This window comes from Grus americana, chromosome 3 (assembly GCF_028858705.1).
Source record: "Grus americana isolate bGruAme1 chromosome 3, bGruAme1.mat, whole genome shotgun sequence".
Classification (NCBI taxonomy): domain Eukaryota; kingdom Metazoa; phylum Chordata; class Aves; order Gruiformes; family Gruidae; genus Grus; species Grus americana.
The window spans coordinates 91,823,282-91,837,717 of record NC_072854.1 but is presented as its reverse complement, the minus strand read 5'-3'; the positions used below and the strand labels follow the sequence as shown (position 1 = coordinate 91,837,717).

The 14,436-nt window shown below is 58.9% G+C and overlaps 1 protein-coding gene across 7 annotated transcripts; it reads right to left on the bottom strand.

The window, feature by feature from the left end:
• Positions 1-593: 593 nt before the first annotated feature.
• CAPN11 (calpain 11) lies at positions 594-14,083 on the bottom strand. Of its 7 annotated transcripts, none has more exons than XM_054820581.1 (22): positions 14,065-14,083; positions 10,592-10,874; positions 9,931-10,000; positions 8,356-8,474; positions 8,088-8,221; positions 7,757-7,925; positions 7,088-7,171; positions 6,917-7,002; positions 6,641-6,715; positions 6,062-6,222; positions 5,813-5,982; positions 5,582-5,593; positions 5,068-5,279; positions 4,905-4,944; positions 4,583-4,648; positions 4,177-4,234; positions 4,024-4,088; positions 3,105-3,173; positions 2,895-2,973; positions 2,330-2,446; positions 2,196-2,254; positions 594-1,944 (listed from the first exon to the last, which is right to left on the bottom strand). In XM_054820581.1, exons 2-22 carry the CDS (start codon positions 10,835-10,837, stop codon positions 1,918-1,920), a joined length of 2,118 nt encoding a protein of 705 aa, XP_054676556.1. In that variant the 5' UTR covers positions 10,838-10,874; positions 14,065-14,083; the 3' UTR covers positions 594-1,917. The 7 variants fall into 7 exon arrangements, with proteins under 7 accessions (XP_054676556.1, XP_054676552.1, XP_054676553.1 ...); XM_054820577.1 differs by lacking the exon at positions 14,065-14,083 and adding an exon at positions 13,887-13,982; XM_054820578.1 differs by lacking the exon at positions 14,065-14,083 and adding an exon at positions 13,448-13,578.
• Positions 14,084-14,436: the final 353 nt, after the last annotated feature.

Genomic DNA, 14,436 nt, shown 5'->3' with positions numbered 1-14,436 from the left:
GCTGGTAAGGCAGGGGAACGGTGAGTTTAAACTGCTCCAGCTGCTTGCATGGCAGAGGCAGCCAGTGGTGCCCTGGGGAGGTCTTTGGGACACTGTGGCCAGACCCAGGACTCCCCTAGCTGAGCCTGAGCATGGCTGCACCCACATACCTGGGGCACAGGCTGGGGTGAAGCTGCCCTGGCCCCCCAGCCCAGCACTAACACACTCCTCCTCCCACCACCACCAGGGAGAAAGCACCAGCTTTTCCTCCACTTGAAAAGTCCCTAGGATAGCCGCACAGCCCTGCTAACAGCAGGCTGCTTGCTCTCACTTCGAAGAGCAGCGCTCCCTTGCACCTCTCTGACGTGGTGCTGCCTCTGTGTGTCGGCATTAAGACCCCCCTACAAAGGAAGAGGCAAGTTTTATAAAATCCTAGGGGTTATGGACCCCCCTACCCCCATGGCAAGACCTGTACCTGGTGGTGCTCCTCCACCTGTAGCCCAGGCTGGGCAAGCAGCGTGTCCTGGGCTTGGCTCCGCATCTCATCGCCCCCTAACCCAGGCCACGGTGAGCAGAGGGAGGACGCGACCCCAAGTCACTGCCTGGGCCACATGTCCAACAGATCTCAGTTTATTCCCGGTGTGCGCAGCGAGCGGGGTGAGGAAGCGGAGCTACCGGGCGGGCAGCAGTGGTTATTGCTGCAGGTGCGTCCTCCAGCGATGACGGGATCTGGGGGAAGCTAACTGCCTGCCTACCTGCCTCTACAGGGCAAAGGATGGGCTGTCGCCCACCGCTAAGCTGGAGCCACCCCATTACCCCAGAAGGTGAGGGGAGTGGAGGAGCACAGAGAAGTGCAAATATGTTGGCATGGGAGTCCATCTGCACTGGGCAAAGGGGCCCAAGGGAAGAGGAGAGTGTAACAGTGTGGGAGGGTGAGGGAAAGGGAAAAAAAAAAACAAACAAAACCAACTGTGTGCAGGAGAAGAGCCCCTCAAGCCACCATCCCCTCCTCTTTGGGGGAAAGCATCACCTCTTGGTTGCTGCCCCCCCTCCAGCCCTGCTGTGGGCCCTAAGCACGGGCAGCAGATGCCCCAGGAGCTCCCAGGGATGGAAGGGGAGGTCAGGCCACTGTGACAGTGGTGGCATTGCTGTGCCCATTCGGAAGAGAGGAGTTTCTGCTGCACTACAGGGTGGCATGTGTTCACATGGTGGGGGAGCCCCCAAACATTCAGTGCTTAAGTTGCAGGGCTCGACCAGTGGTGGGGCAAAGGCAGGGGCATGGAGGTGGGAGGGATGTGTTGAAGGCCACGCAGTAAGAGCCAGTGGGCTCCATGCTTTGGTCATACTTAGTGGTGATAAGTGCAGTGCAAGGGCTTGAAGAAGAGGAGTATGGCCCTTCCTCCTCCCAGAAGGCCACTCTGGCTCCCTGGGAACCCACTGCCTTTGCCTGAGTGAGGCAGTTACTGCTGACGCTCCCAAGTGTGCACAGAGATAGGCAACGCATGCCAGCGGGGATGGGACAGCACTAGAGCAAGTGATACAAGTCCCCCCTTTCTTCCCCCTGCTGCTCCCGCCTCTCCCTGTTTCACAGTGGGCCCCCAGCCTGCTCCTTCACTCCCGCCAAGCTTGGTGCAGGGATGCACAGGCACCCCATGCGCCCCATGCTGCTTGCTCTCCTCCTGTTCTGGGGTGGGGAGAGAGGAGGGGGGGAGTGGAAAGAAGCCTAGCCCAGAAGAGGAGAAGGGCATCCCCCGCCTGCCTTGACCCCTGGTCCACCGGAGAGGGTGGCACGGGGCTTGCTGGGAGGCAGGGCTGGTGGCTCAGCATGGGATGGAGCAAAGGGGGAAGAGTATCCTGTGTCCACAGATCCAAGGGGAGGCACTTGGAGGGGGCCTGGCCCGCTGGGGTGTCCCAGCCACAGCGGATCTGTCGTGGCTCCTAACCGCACATCGTCAGCAGCAGCCACTGGGAAGGAGAGGGAGAAGGGATGAGTAGGGGCTGGTGCATTTTTTACATGCCCTCATGTGTCAACTTTGACAGCCCTCCAAGAAACATGGAGCCTGCAGCAATCTCATTTTCTCATCTTTATCTTTCATGGGTTCTTTCCCTACCCAAGGGGCTGGAAGGCTGCCTACCACCCACCCTGGGTGCCTCATTCACCCTAATGCCTTTTCCCCCTGTCTCCCACCCCACCTCCCACTGGGCTGAGCTCTCACCTCAGAGAGGTTCATGACAGCAGTGCCAGTGCCTTCAGCGTCCATGCTGCGGAAGAACCCTGCAGGGGCACAAGAGCAAGGTGAGCAACGCGTCCCTCTGCCCCTGCCCTCCTTGCCCCAGAGCCACCACTCACTGAACATGGCCTCCAGCTTCACGAGGCAGCAGACAAAGTTGTCGAAGTCCACACCCATGTCAGCATCTGCATAGCGAGCCACCACCACCTGATGCAGCTTGTTGTTCAGCTTGAAACCTGCAAAGCAGAGAGCAGTCAGCACCCCAGGGAGGCAGGAAAGGAGGGTGTAACTATGAAAGTCCATGCCCCCACCTGGAGGGGCCACCAACACACCCAAGGAAAGGCACTGTGTCCAGCCTCAGCAGGAAGAGGGGATGCTCTTCCTGGAGCCATATGACTAGTTAGCTCACTGATCCACCCCAGGCCTCTGCTTTGCCAGGATGGGACCCTGCAGGTCAGAGGAGGACAGAGGCTGCCACCACCTTGCATGTGTCCCTAACTCCAAGGCTCCAGCACTTGGCACAGCTGGGATGGAGAGAGCCCAGCGCAGACATGGGCCACATTTCACTACCATGACAGACTGGCTCCAAGGATGCAATATAGGCTGGTCTCACTCTTCTCCAGCTACTTGGGACAGAGCTCCGACAGGAGGTCCCTCCCCAGCCCCATCCTTCTCCAGACCTACCAGCTGACTCCAGAGCCATGCGCATCTCATAGGAGCTCATGGTGCCCGACTTATCCAGGTCGTGCTGGCGGAAGATCGTCTGCAAAAACATCACAGAGGATGTGAAGGGCAGGCTCTGCTGTGGCCTCTGGCCTGGCTGTCCCCTCACCCTGCTGCCCCAGGAGGCATGCTACAGCTGTGCAGTGCACCATGCCCCCCGCTCCTCCTCACCAGCCAGCTCCGGATCTTGTTCCACAGGATCTGGAACTCCACCAGTCCGAGGCGGGCACTGCCATCTTTCTGGGGAACAGAGGGTCAAGAAGAAAGCAGCCAGCAAAGGGGGTGGCGTAAAGGCAAAACCATGAGATCCCACCCGAGGTGAGAAAAGCCTGGCAACATTTGGCGTGTCCAATTTCCCCCCCAACTTCCCCTTTCTGTCCTGCAGCATCAGCAAGATCAGAACCTGCAACCCAGTGGGGAAAGTGCAACACTTAAACTAGCTGCCATGCCGCTCCCCAGGAGTGGTTGCGCCACTGCTGTAAGGAGCGCATCGCTGTAGTGTCCTTGGAGCAAAACTGGGCTGGCCTGCAGCAAAAGGGGATGCCGCAGGGCCAGGCTGGAGAAGGGCTTGGAGGTGCTCCTCTACCCTTGCCTGACCCCTCAGCTGCATGTCCTTGTGCAAGCAGGAACACAGGCCATGGCTCCTGTTGCTTTACACCTCTCACCCTCAACTGCTGGACAGGATGGTTTGGGGGAAAAGAAGCCCAACAGCCCCCGATTCCCTCCAGGAGCACCTCAAAGGCTGGGTGGCATCACAGCACGTTAGGCTGGGGAACCTGCAGAGAAGGGAAGCACAGGGTGCTTCTTCCTGAAGGGGAAGGTTGAAGGCACAAGTGGGGCTAGGCTGGGCTTCTGGTGGTGGAGCCAGGGCCCAAAGCAAGCAGGGGAACTGATGGCCCTTTCCAAAAAAACTGCTGCTAAAGCCCAGGGTTGTAGGGCAGATGGCTCTAAAGCCACAAGGACTCCCTCCCTCCCTCTCTTCCCCTGGTTGAACAACCCCAGCATGGCCAGACAGCCAATCCCAGCTCCTATGGAGAAGTCTTGTTGCCAGCAGGAAAACTGGACCCTGCCCACAGCACCAAGAGGATACATCCATCAGGTTGACCATGTTGCGGCAGGAGTCCAGGCTGAACCCATCCGTCTTCAGATCTTTGTCTGAGGAGGAAGGAGGAGGTTGAGCATGTGCATCAAAATGCAACCTGCTGAGCAGGCCTGGGCAAGGGGCAGGAAGGGCAGTGCTTACGTCTAGCGATGACTCTGTTAAGAATAGTCCGGAGCTCGAAGACGCTGATTTCCATGTCCTGCAGCAGGAGCAGAGTTAGCAGCACCCCTTGCCTGCTCTCCACCCCACTTGTGGCCATTCCCCCCCTCCTGCCTAAACGTCTCTGCCTTAGTCACAAAACATCAGGGTGCCATAGCATTTCCTGCATGCCCAGAAGAGTTTGGGCCACAGCTGGATGCCCCTTCCCCAAATCTGCTCCCGTCACAGCACCCCTCGGGGCAGCTGGGCTGAGCCGTGGCAGAGATGGACTTGTCCGCAGGATTCGACTGAGCAATCATGGGGTGGGCTGGAGCTCTCATGGCTAGGGGTCCCAACTCGTACCCTCCCCGGGCCAGGGCCCCCCAGAGCTCAGCACAGCCATACCCACCTCCCCTGCTAGCTGCTGGAACATGTTCTTGAAGCCATCCTCTATGTCATCCTCAGTTATTTCCTCCTAGGGTGACACAGGCCAGAAAGAAGAGGTTAATGGTCAACCCCTGCCTCCCAGGCTCAGCAAACCCAAATTGGAAGGGAAGCTCTTCTTTGTTCTTCTCATCTTTGTTACTCCTCACATCCCCATCACCTCAACCCTGCCAGCCCATCTCCAGCCACAGTGACATCCCAAACCCAGGTGGCCACCTCCTGCCTGTAGCTCCCCCTCCCATGCCCCAGAGCCTCAGCACCAGCCAAACCAAAGTGACAGCTCCTACCTCATCTGCCAAATCTGCTGAGATCTCCTCGTCCAGCTCCCTGGGGACAGAAAAGAGGAAACCAAAGCGATGAGCAGGGTCCCCAGCCAGCAGGCTGCCTGCGGTGGGGATATGTCCCACCGCTCACAGACACAGGGTGTCCCCTGGCCAGGCAGGGACTCACGCCGTGTCCGACTGCTTCTCGGTGAAGACCCGCAGGACGAAGTCGGCCTCCTTGTGCGGCTCGAAGGTGGAGGGCACAACGATGTACTCGCCAGGGGGCAGCCGGATCTGGTTGCTCACCTCCCGCAGGTTGATGAAGGTCTCAGACCGTGCCCGCGACTGGTTTCGCAGGAAGAAGTCCTTCTTCAAGTGCACGTTCTGGCTGCCCTGGGCCTGGGGGATTGAACATGCTCGTGGACCACAGCCCCGCACCAGAGGAGGGGGGACCCACAGGAAGCAGCAGAACCAAAGCCAGCCCTGTTGTGCAGGACAACCCTACCCTGCCCTGCCCATCCCAGCAGAAGCCATTCCTCCTGCATGGAGGTGCCCAGCACCCATTAGCACCCTAGCCACTACCAGCACAGGGGGAGCTCCCACACCACTGGGTGCACATGCATGCATGGGCATTAACCCAGTCCTGCCCACTCTTGTGCTCCCCTCCAAGAGGGGGTAGGCTCCGGCAGCTCAGGACATACCTCCTCAGGAACCTGTGGAGAGAAGACAAATAGGAAAAAAAAAAAAATCAGAATCCCAGTTCCTTCCCCCATCCCTTACAGTGCGAGGAGCATGGGACAGGGAATATTAACCCACAGACCGGCCAAAGCAGGTGGGAAAGGTTTCCTTGAGAACTGGCGTGCCAGGTCCAGGCAGGACTGGCGGGGTTGAGCTGATCCCAAGGAAGCAGCATTGGGGCAGGCAGAGGTTACCTCGTAGACAGCAAAGCCGATGGTGTGCATGTCGCCCCCCACCCGCCGCTCCCGCCGCCGGTGCTTCTGCATCAGAGCCACCAGGAAGCTGCAAGCCACCTCATCGTCCCCAGGGTCATCATCCTCTTCCAGCAGCTTGATCTTAAACTGGGGATTGATCCAGAACGTGGCTGGGAGGAAGAAGACATGTGGATGAGACACCCGGCTCAATCGCACTGTCAAGAGTGGAGATACAGGAGGGAGAGGTACCTGGGTGATTCCTGCAGCCCCCGGCAGTGCTCCCCCGGCGCCATGTGCCCTCGAACACCTGCGTGTGCCACCTGCTGAGCTCGTCCTTGGTGAGGGCATCGGGGGTCAGGTTGCAGATCTCCAACCTGGAGAACTCCCTCATGAAGTCCCGGAAAGACATCCTGCAGGAGGCAGGCGGAGGCTGAGGACAGGGCACTGCTGGGGCCGGGTGGGAGGAGAGCGCAAGCAGCTCCAGACCCAGCCAACGTGTTTGGAGAACTAAGTGACAGCAAGATCTTTTACCCTGAGCAGTTATAGCTCATTAAAAGCCTGCTGCTGAGTTTGGGGAATAAGGGATGTTTACCCTTCCTACATGTTTCGTTTGCATTTAGTTGGGCTGAATTTCCTTGAAGGAAGGAAAATTATTAACTAGATCAGATGAGAAAACACTAGCAGGCTCTCCAGTGCTGGAAACCCAGCTCATGAAGGCAGGTCATGTGTTTCAGGTGAAGCAGGACTGCGGGATCTCTTCCTCCCCAGCTCCTCTGCTTTTCCCAGGTTGGCTGCTGAAGAAGAGCAGCACTTTGCTCTGGCACTCACCAGAACTCTCCATCTTCCATCTTTAGCTGCAGCTCTTCCCTGTCGCCAGGGTCAATGTTGTTCCACTCGGAGGAGCTGGAGTAGCAGGAGAGAGACAATTAGATGAGGACTACTCAAGGTGAATCAAGATCACTTAGGATCTGGCCCTCACCTGCCCCCCTCACCAATGCACTGCACGCTGCGAACTTCCCCTTGGCAGTGCTGTGCATTTTGCTGCGTGTGCAGTGCTCGCTGGCCTGCCAGCAGTGGGACTGAAGTCCCATCTGTCCAACTCACCCATCGCTCCAGGCTCCGGTCCACTCCACCTGACCCCAGGGGTTCCTGATGCGGATGAGCTGTTCCTGCTGACCCCGGTAGTTCACCTGCCAGCCACCAGACAGAGGAGGATGAGCCCATGTCACTGGGCAGGCTATTTTATTGCTAATAAGTCTCACATAGCCAACTCACGTCTCTGAAGGCTGTGACAGAATAAGCGTGGCCCTTCACTAGCTTCTTGAAGGTCACTGCTTCCATATCAAAGGCACTTGTGATCTGAGGAGAATGCGAAAGGCTCAAGTGAATATGATTAAATTCATGTAGTCCTATCCCTACCCCTTCCCTCTACTGCACGGAGAATTCCCCTTGCTTTGCACTGCTCCAGCCAAGAGAAGCAGCAGGTACCAGCACCCTCTGCTCAAAGGCTGAGGACAATGTAAAGACAGTTTCCCAGCCAGAAGACCCTGAAGATCCATCAGGGAAACACCCAAACTTCAGAAAGCAAGCAAAGGATTTCATGAGAGGGAACAGATGGAAAATCCCACTCTAGGTAAATCTCAGATGCTGATGTAAGACATGGCCAGAGCTATAGGCAGACCCTTGTTCAACAGCCCACGGTTGAGATGGAAATTCCTGCTCCATCCCAAGGAGCCTATTCCCAGCAGCTGGGCTGCAGCCCCACTTGCTGTGCCCTGGGGCTGTCATGCTGGCTCTGGAAAGAGTGCTCTGCTAAGAGGGGAAAGAAGTAACCTCCCAGCCCATGTCCCAGCGAGGGGACTGCTGACACAATCTTGGGCTGTGAGGCTTTGCTTTGGCCATCACTGGGGCAGAGCCCCTGGCTCATCCCACTGCATCACTTACGTCAATGGAGCAGCCCAGCAGGGACCCCCTCTCCAGCGCCTTGCGGATGATGTGGCCCATGTTGCGTGGTGGCCGCTTGAGGTCATACATCTCTGCCACACCGCCAGTGAAGTCCTCAAAGCCCTCGGTGGTGCTGCCCCCTGAGAGCGCCTCGTAGCAGCCGTTCAGCCTGAGCACCAGCCAGCAAGAGGGGCGCGTGAGGTGACAAGAACGTAGCACCCTGCTGCTCCTCTGGCACCCAGCACAAGCAGGGACAGCGATAGAAGAGACCCCTGCACAGTGAGGTGCCCTGCCCCCCACCTGCCCACTTGCCCGCCACGGGGGTACCCACTTGGCATAGGCCTTCTCCAGCAGAGCACTCCAGAACTCGGTGCACTCTGCAGAGTGCACGAACAGGAGCTCCCCATCCTTGGTGGGCAGCTGGTCGTCCACCACCACGTCCACCCATTCACCAAACTGCCAGATCTGGGGGATCAGAAGAGAATGGGGTGAGCTCTGAGCATCACGCAACTTGCTCATCCCTACCCCAGAGGAATGCCCTCAACACACTGCCCTCCCTCTCACCCCCAGCTGTGGAAGGCCAAGAGCTCCCAGCCCACCTGGAAGTGGAAGATGCCGGCATAGTCCTCCTGGAAGCTCTGCCCATGGGGCACCACACGGTGCAAGAGCTCCTCGTTGAGAGTGAGGGAGCCAATGGCAGCCAGCAGCCAGCAGTCACCTGGGGAAGGAGAAGAAGCCGGTGTGAACACCCACCTCCTTCCTAGCTGGGGGGTTGGCAGTGGACGTGTAGGAGCCCACGGTGTGCTCCCCTTGCAAATGTTTGGCGCTCCCCAGCTCAAAAAGCACACGGAGAAACCAGAGAGAGTCCAGCAGACAAACAGAGGTCAGGGAGCGAGGCTCGTTCAGCCTGCCTCGGAGAGAAATATTAGTTCAAGGCAACAGAGAACGATCCTCCCTGACGTGGAGCCTGTGTTCAGCCCACCACATACAGTCAGCACCAACAGCCCCGTCCTGCAGCAGTTTATCTAGACCCTCATATGACTGCCCTCCACATCTCAGACAGTGAGTTCTGCAGCGGAATTACACTTTGCATTTAAAGAAACATTTTATCAAGATAGAGGTTTATTGGTGCTGCCCCAGCTTCTCAAATTGCGAGCAACACCACGGCACTTTTCCTTCCAAGTGCTCTTAACCACAAAGTGCTGCTCCAGGCCAACACTGCGCTTTGAATTCTTTGCCTTCGTTCCCCTTTGTTTTTTGCCTTTGAAGCCTGCCACACCTTAGCCTTGAGCCTGGATAACCTGTACAGAGCTGTGGTTTGACAAAATGGCATTTCAGACTTTTTAATGACCAATTGGACACCACCGCAGTGCTCTGGGCTGTTCCGTGCTCCAGTTACCACCTCAAGTTTGTTCTAATTACTGGATGCATTAAATGTGGTCAGCCCTGAAACCAGCATGCTATGTGCGCGAAGGTACACAGTACTCCCAATCAAGTGCCCACCATGATCCAGATCAGGACAACACTCTTGGTGGTACCCAGCGCTGGTTCCGATGACCACGAAATCCCAGTTGCCAGCCCTGCCAGCCCATTAACACTGCTCTCCTTGTCTCAGTGCCTGTACCTTGGGAGATACCCCTAGAGAAATGACAAATCACCTCTTGTACTCCGTAGTTCTCCTCTCAGTTCCCTTCTGCAACACCATGTTGCTTCACAAGCACCTTGTCATGACCAGCTCATCCTCACCTCAGTCTGTTATTGTCATCCAGCTGCCATCCCTCACCATTACCAAAGCAGGGAGCTCCTTGGAGCAGCTTCTGGCATTGTTGTCAGCGTGTGTCAGGCATGGCTCCACCTGACATCTCCCCTGATCTTAGCATGGTCAAGCTATGCACACATCAACCCATTTTCGTGGAGCCTTAACCTAGGGCCACCAGAAGGCATACAGTGTCCCCTGCCTTCCAGTTTCCACCACACTAAATGGGAAGGGAGCCTTTGGTACAGAGATGGTTGTGCACAGGCTAGCATGAAAGTGTGCTGCACAGACCTGGGGAAAGGTGCTGTGAAACTGTTCCACCCTCAACCATACACAAACACCTCTTTTCCAGCCACGCCAGCCCTCCCCAGCCACTGCTCTCTGGACCAAGGTCCAGGGACAGAGCTCCAGCACTCACCCAGAGCCCCCTGGCAGATGTCTGTCCGGGTTGCACCACCAACGATAAACTGAGGGTCATCCACTAATTCCTGCAGGAGGAGAGAATCAGATGCCAGTGCTGGATCTCGGCAGGGCCCAGGCTTCTGCAGGGCTGGCACCCACTGCAGCTCTGTATTGGGAGGAAGAGTATACGGTCCCCGAGAATGCACCCCACCTGCCCTCTGCCAGGGAAACCTGCGTGACTGCAACCCCAAGGCCATCACAGTAAAGCAAGGCAAGATCTTCTGCTGTAGCCATGGGAGGACACAGCTAGATAGACTAATAGCGTTCCCCTTGCACTCGTGGCACCAGGGGATATACACCCTCAAAAGCCCCAGTCACTGAGGGTGACACATCCATGCCATGACACCTAGAAGCAATGATGTAGCTCACTCAATTTAAAGCCCACGGTCTGCTGCCTAGAGGAAGCAGGCCCTGCTAGACATGATGCTTTTCTGAGCAGACACTCATGGGGCATTGCTCGAGGCCCTTGGGAAAGGCGGCTATGAAGCACTCAAGGAACTTTGAGCACTGGGAGGAGCAGGCCAGGGCCAGGCTGCACATTGGCAAAACATGTCAGTGCAGACATCGTAGGGCAGGGACGTCAGTCCAGCTCGAGGAGAAGCAAGCCCAGCACTTACCGACGGACGCTTCCACTCCACCCCCCGTGTCTTGCTGGAGTGTGGCCCCAGCTCCTTGAATCCAAGGGCAGAGGGGCCAGCTGGGAACTGGGGGTCCCTAAAGAGGGTGCCGCTCTCAATGCACTCCTGTTTGAGGGCCTCATAGTCCTGGTTGAGGTACTTGATGGCATTGTTGTGTTGGCCAACCCCCTCGGCTCTCAGGCGGTCCCTCTGCAGACGGGCAGCCATCCCACCAAAGGGCATCATGGCTGGGCACCGGCAGCGCTACCTTCAGCTCCGTTCCCTGCAATGAAAGAGGCATGGCCCGGCTGAGGCAGGGCCCAGCACTGGTGCACACCCCCCCCCCCAGGGACGTCAGCCATTTCACACAGTGCCAGGCTCAGAGGCCAGATCCCCAATTCCCCAGCACTCCCAGAGCGGGGACCTTCTCTGTCAGCAGTGCCCCGGGGCAGTGAGCAGAGCCAGCACCCAGAGCATCCCTGGGGTGGGCCCAGGCACCAGGAGGGCCTCCCCAAATCCCATCCCCAGCAGCAGCCCTGTTCTGAGCCACGGCCTCAGCCCGGCCATCACAGCCCAGCTGTCTTTAGGGGACACTGACAGAGCAGAGAGGCTTTGAGGGCCGGCTGGGAGGAGGCAGCCCGTCGGCAGCCAGGCCACGTCTCTCCCGTCCTGTCCCGTCCCTGCTGTGCAGACAGGCTGAGTCCGGAGGAAGTTTGGGCGCTTTCCGCCCCGCCAGCCTCTCCTCCCCGCACAGCTTTCCCGGACCTTCACTCGTCCCAGCTCTTCCTTACTCGTCGCAGCTGGGAGAGCGTCAGCGGCCGCCCTGCAGCTTCTCCCAGCCATGGGCTCCTCTCCCTCTCCCGCCGCCCGGCTGCCTGAGCACTGAGTCAATAGGGCCGGGAAGGGAGGAGCCCAGCGAGGCGCAGAGACAGCTCTATCTACGGGGCCGGGGGAGGACGAGGGAAGGAAGAGGCGGGATGGCCCTGCCCGGCACACACACACAGTGACTCAAACCCTGCCAGCGGTGGAGCCCGCTGGGAGGCACCGGGGAAGGGATGTGGGGTGCAGCAGGACAGCCCGGCACCAGGATACCGGGGCAGGGCAGACCCCTCAGAGCCCCCCCCCACCGCACCGGTCCCTCACCCTGGTGAAGGCCTTGCCACAGGTCTTCCTCCCGGGCGGTTTAACCAGCAGCTCACGGCCAGGCGCTTCATACCAGCATGACACAACTGCCGGGCATGCCTGGCCCCGCAGCCCGGCCCCACTGCACCCACTGCGGTGGGGCAAGCCCCAACGCCCCTCCCTGCACCCAGCTGCCCTCGGCCCCGCTCGGGCACCTGTGGCAGGGCGCCCATTGCACCGCCCAGGCTGGAAAGGGCTTCCAGGGGCCATCTGGTCCAACGCCCCCATGCAAGCAGAGTCACTTGCAGCAGGACTGTGGGCCAAGTGCCACCACCATGGGCCCACCAGCGTTTGTGGCTTACCATGCCCCCACTCCTCAGGCACCTCAGCCTCCTGCTCAGCAGGGCTGGTGCTGAATACTCCGGAGGTTTCTCTGCACGAGGCAGCAGAACAGTCCTCTGGTAAATAACCCCGCAGGAGTCGGGAGCCCACTCAGAGCAGCAGGTTAGGATGCCTGTGCTGGCCTGCTGCCTCCCCAGCACCCCGTCCCAGGGGAGCAAGGTGCAGCCTGGCTCTGGAAAGGCAGCTCTCCTTGTCCTGAAGTGCTGTGGTAGCTAAGGGAAGGCAGGCAACAGCAAAAAGGGTGCAAGCTCTTGGCATGCACATAGGACATAAACCTGGCTGCTAACCCGAGGGGCTGCCCTAACCAGAAGCTTTTCAGGAGGAAAATCTACTCCTCCCCATCACTCCGCCTGTCCTGGGATGCTCTAAACCCAGTCTCCTGCTCCAAGGCAGTGCCAGCCCTTCTCTCCTCTACAATGGCCCCAAATCTATGGAGCTCAGCCCTTTTCCATCATCTCCTCCCTCTGACTCCTGCTCCGCAGCCAGCACCCTGGCAGCCTCCCCCAGCAGCAAGACCATTTGTTGTCTGCAGAGCTGTCAGGATGGCTCCTCTGGTCCCAGCCACTGCCCAGAGCCCAGGGGGGCTGTGGGAGGAGGAATCCCAAATGCAGCCACCCATACAGCGTCCAGCTCCCACCTCGCCACCTCCCCGGTACTCACACTGCAGCCTGCCGAGGGCCAGGGAACTCCCCCTGCCCGCAGCCCCTGCCAGGCTCCATGCACCCTCTCCCGCCCTGCCTACCGGCACTGGACATGGCCGTGGACATCGGGAGCTGTGTGCAGCCCAGACATGGGCACTATGTGAGTTATTCTTAGCTCTGTGGCTCAAAATACTCGGGAAGGTGGTGCTCAGTGGCAGATGGAGGTCACGCAAGCGCAGAGAGAAAAAAACCTTTCAGACCCCAGGATGGGACAGGAACCACGTGGGGCCTCAAGCAATGGGGTCAGTTGCTGACATCCCTGATGCTGATGGACACTGCAGGTTCTCCACGGGGGAGGAAAGGGCATGCAGAGACAAGCCAAGCCCCCAGGGCAGTTTTCCACACCAGGCAATATCCAACCACGATATGATGCCTTCCAGTATTGGAGGCACCTCTGATCCCTCCCAGGTGGGAGCAGCAAGACACGCTGGTCCTTGCAGAGTTCCTGATACCTCAGTGCACCTTCGCACATACTGAAAAACCCCTGGACAGCATCATTGCTGAAGTCCTGCCAAAAATCTCTGCAGAACTCTGTTTCGTCAGCTGCTCTCGGAGATCGAAGGAAGGGGGAGCTCCCTTCCTTAAAGCCAGCCAGGCCGAGCCCAGACACTGCATCCTGCCGCATACCCACCTCAGGGCAAGAAGCCACAGCCCCCATAGGGTCCCACACTGCACAAACAGCTCTCAGGCCCTTCCCAGCCCTCCGGATAACAAAATTCCTCATTTCCCACAAGGTCCCCTTTATGTTCCCGCACCCACTCGACGAGATGCGTCGTTAGCTTTGGGTCGGCACCGCAATCCCGGGTCGCTGCGGTACCCAGTTTACTCGCCGCCCTGATTAGGAAGCCTCCGGGTCTCTACGGCTGCGTTATCTAATGCAAAAATCCCCGCGGACAGAAAAAGAGATGGAGGGGATAGGCAATTGTGAAGCAGCTCAGAGCCCAGGGAAAGCAGCTGGGGGGGGGGGGGGCGCCGCCGCCCGGCGGCAGCCCCCCCCCCCCGGTGCTAACCCCATGCTGGGGGGCGGATAAAGGTGAGGACGGGAGTGGAGGGGGGGGGGGTGGACTTACGGAAGCTGCTGCCGCCACCGCCCTGCCCGCTTCAGCCCAGCCCAGCCCTGCCCGGCTCGGCACAGCTCCGCGGAAGGTGGGGTTTAGGCAGGCAGGATGTGCGAGTAAAGCCGGGAGGGCGGTGGGAGAGGGAATTAAAGGCGCAGCGACCGCTTACAGCTAACGGGAAGGGATTTACCGGGGCTGAAGGTGCGGTCCTGGCTGCTGTCACCCTCTCCCAGCTCCCGGGGATGGAGGCGTAGCGCCAGGCCGGGCGCGTTTCTTCCACCTTTCCTCCGAGCAAAAGGTTCGCTGCACACGGAAACGGGCACTGGAAGGAGAAGAGGAAGTGATTTTCCCCTGGGAAAGGGTTTGGGATGACATGGCACTGCCCCACACTGCTGGCAGCCCGGCTTAGCTGGGTGAAGTTCTGTGCTGCGCCTTGTCCCAGGGCTTGTTGACCTTCTGGTGCCAGGGCTGAGCACGGTGGTCCCAACGGGTGTCACCCACCATGGGGTCCCTTCTTCTTGCTTCATACCTGGGGAGGCTGTGCCCATGCCACCTCACTCCT

Coding starts and splice junctions, on each gene's coding strand:
- CAPN11 (XM_054820581.1), bottom strand. CDS start 10,837: ATGATGCCCTTTGGTGGGATGGCTGCCCGTCTGCAGAGGGACCGCCTG. Junction 2,255..2,329: donor GAAGCTGGAGGCCATGTTCA/GTGAGTGGTGGC, acceptor GTGCCCCTGCAG/GGTTCTTCCGCAGCATGGAC. Junction 1,945..2,195: donor CTGTCATGAACCTCTCTGAG/GTGAGAGCTCAG, acceptor TCTCCTTCCCAG/TGGCTGCTGCTGACGATGTG.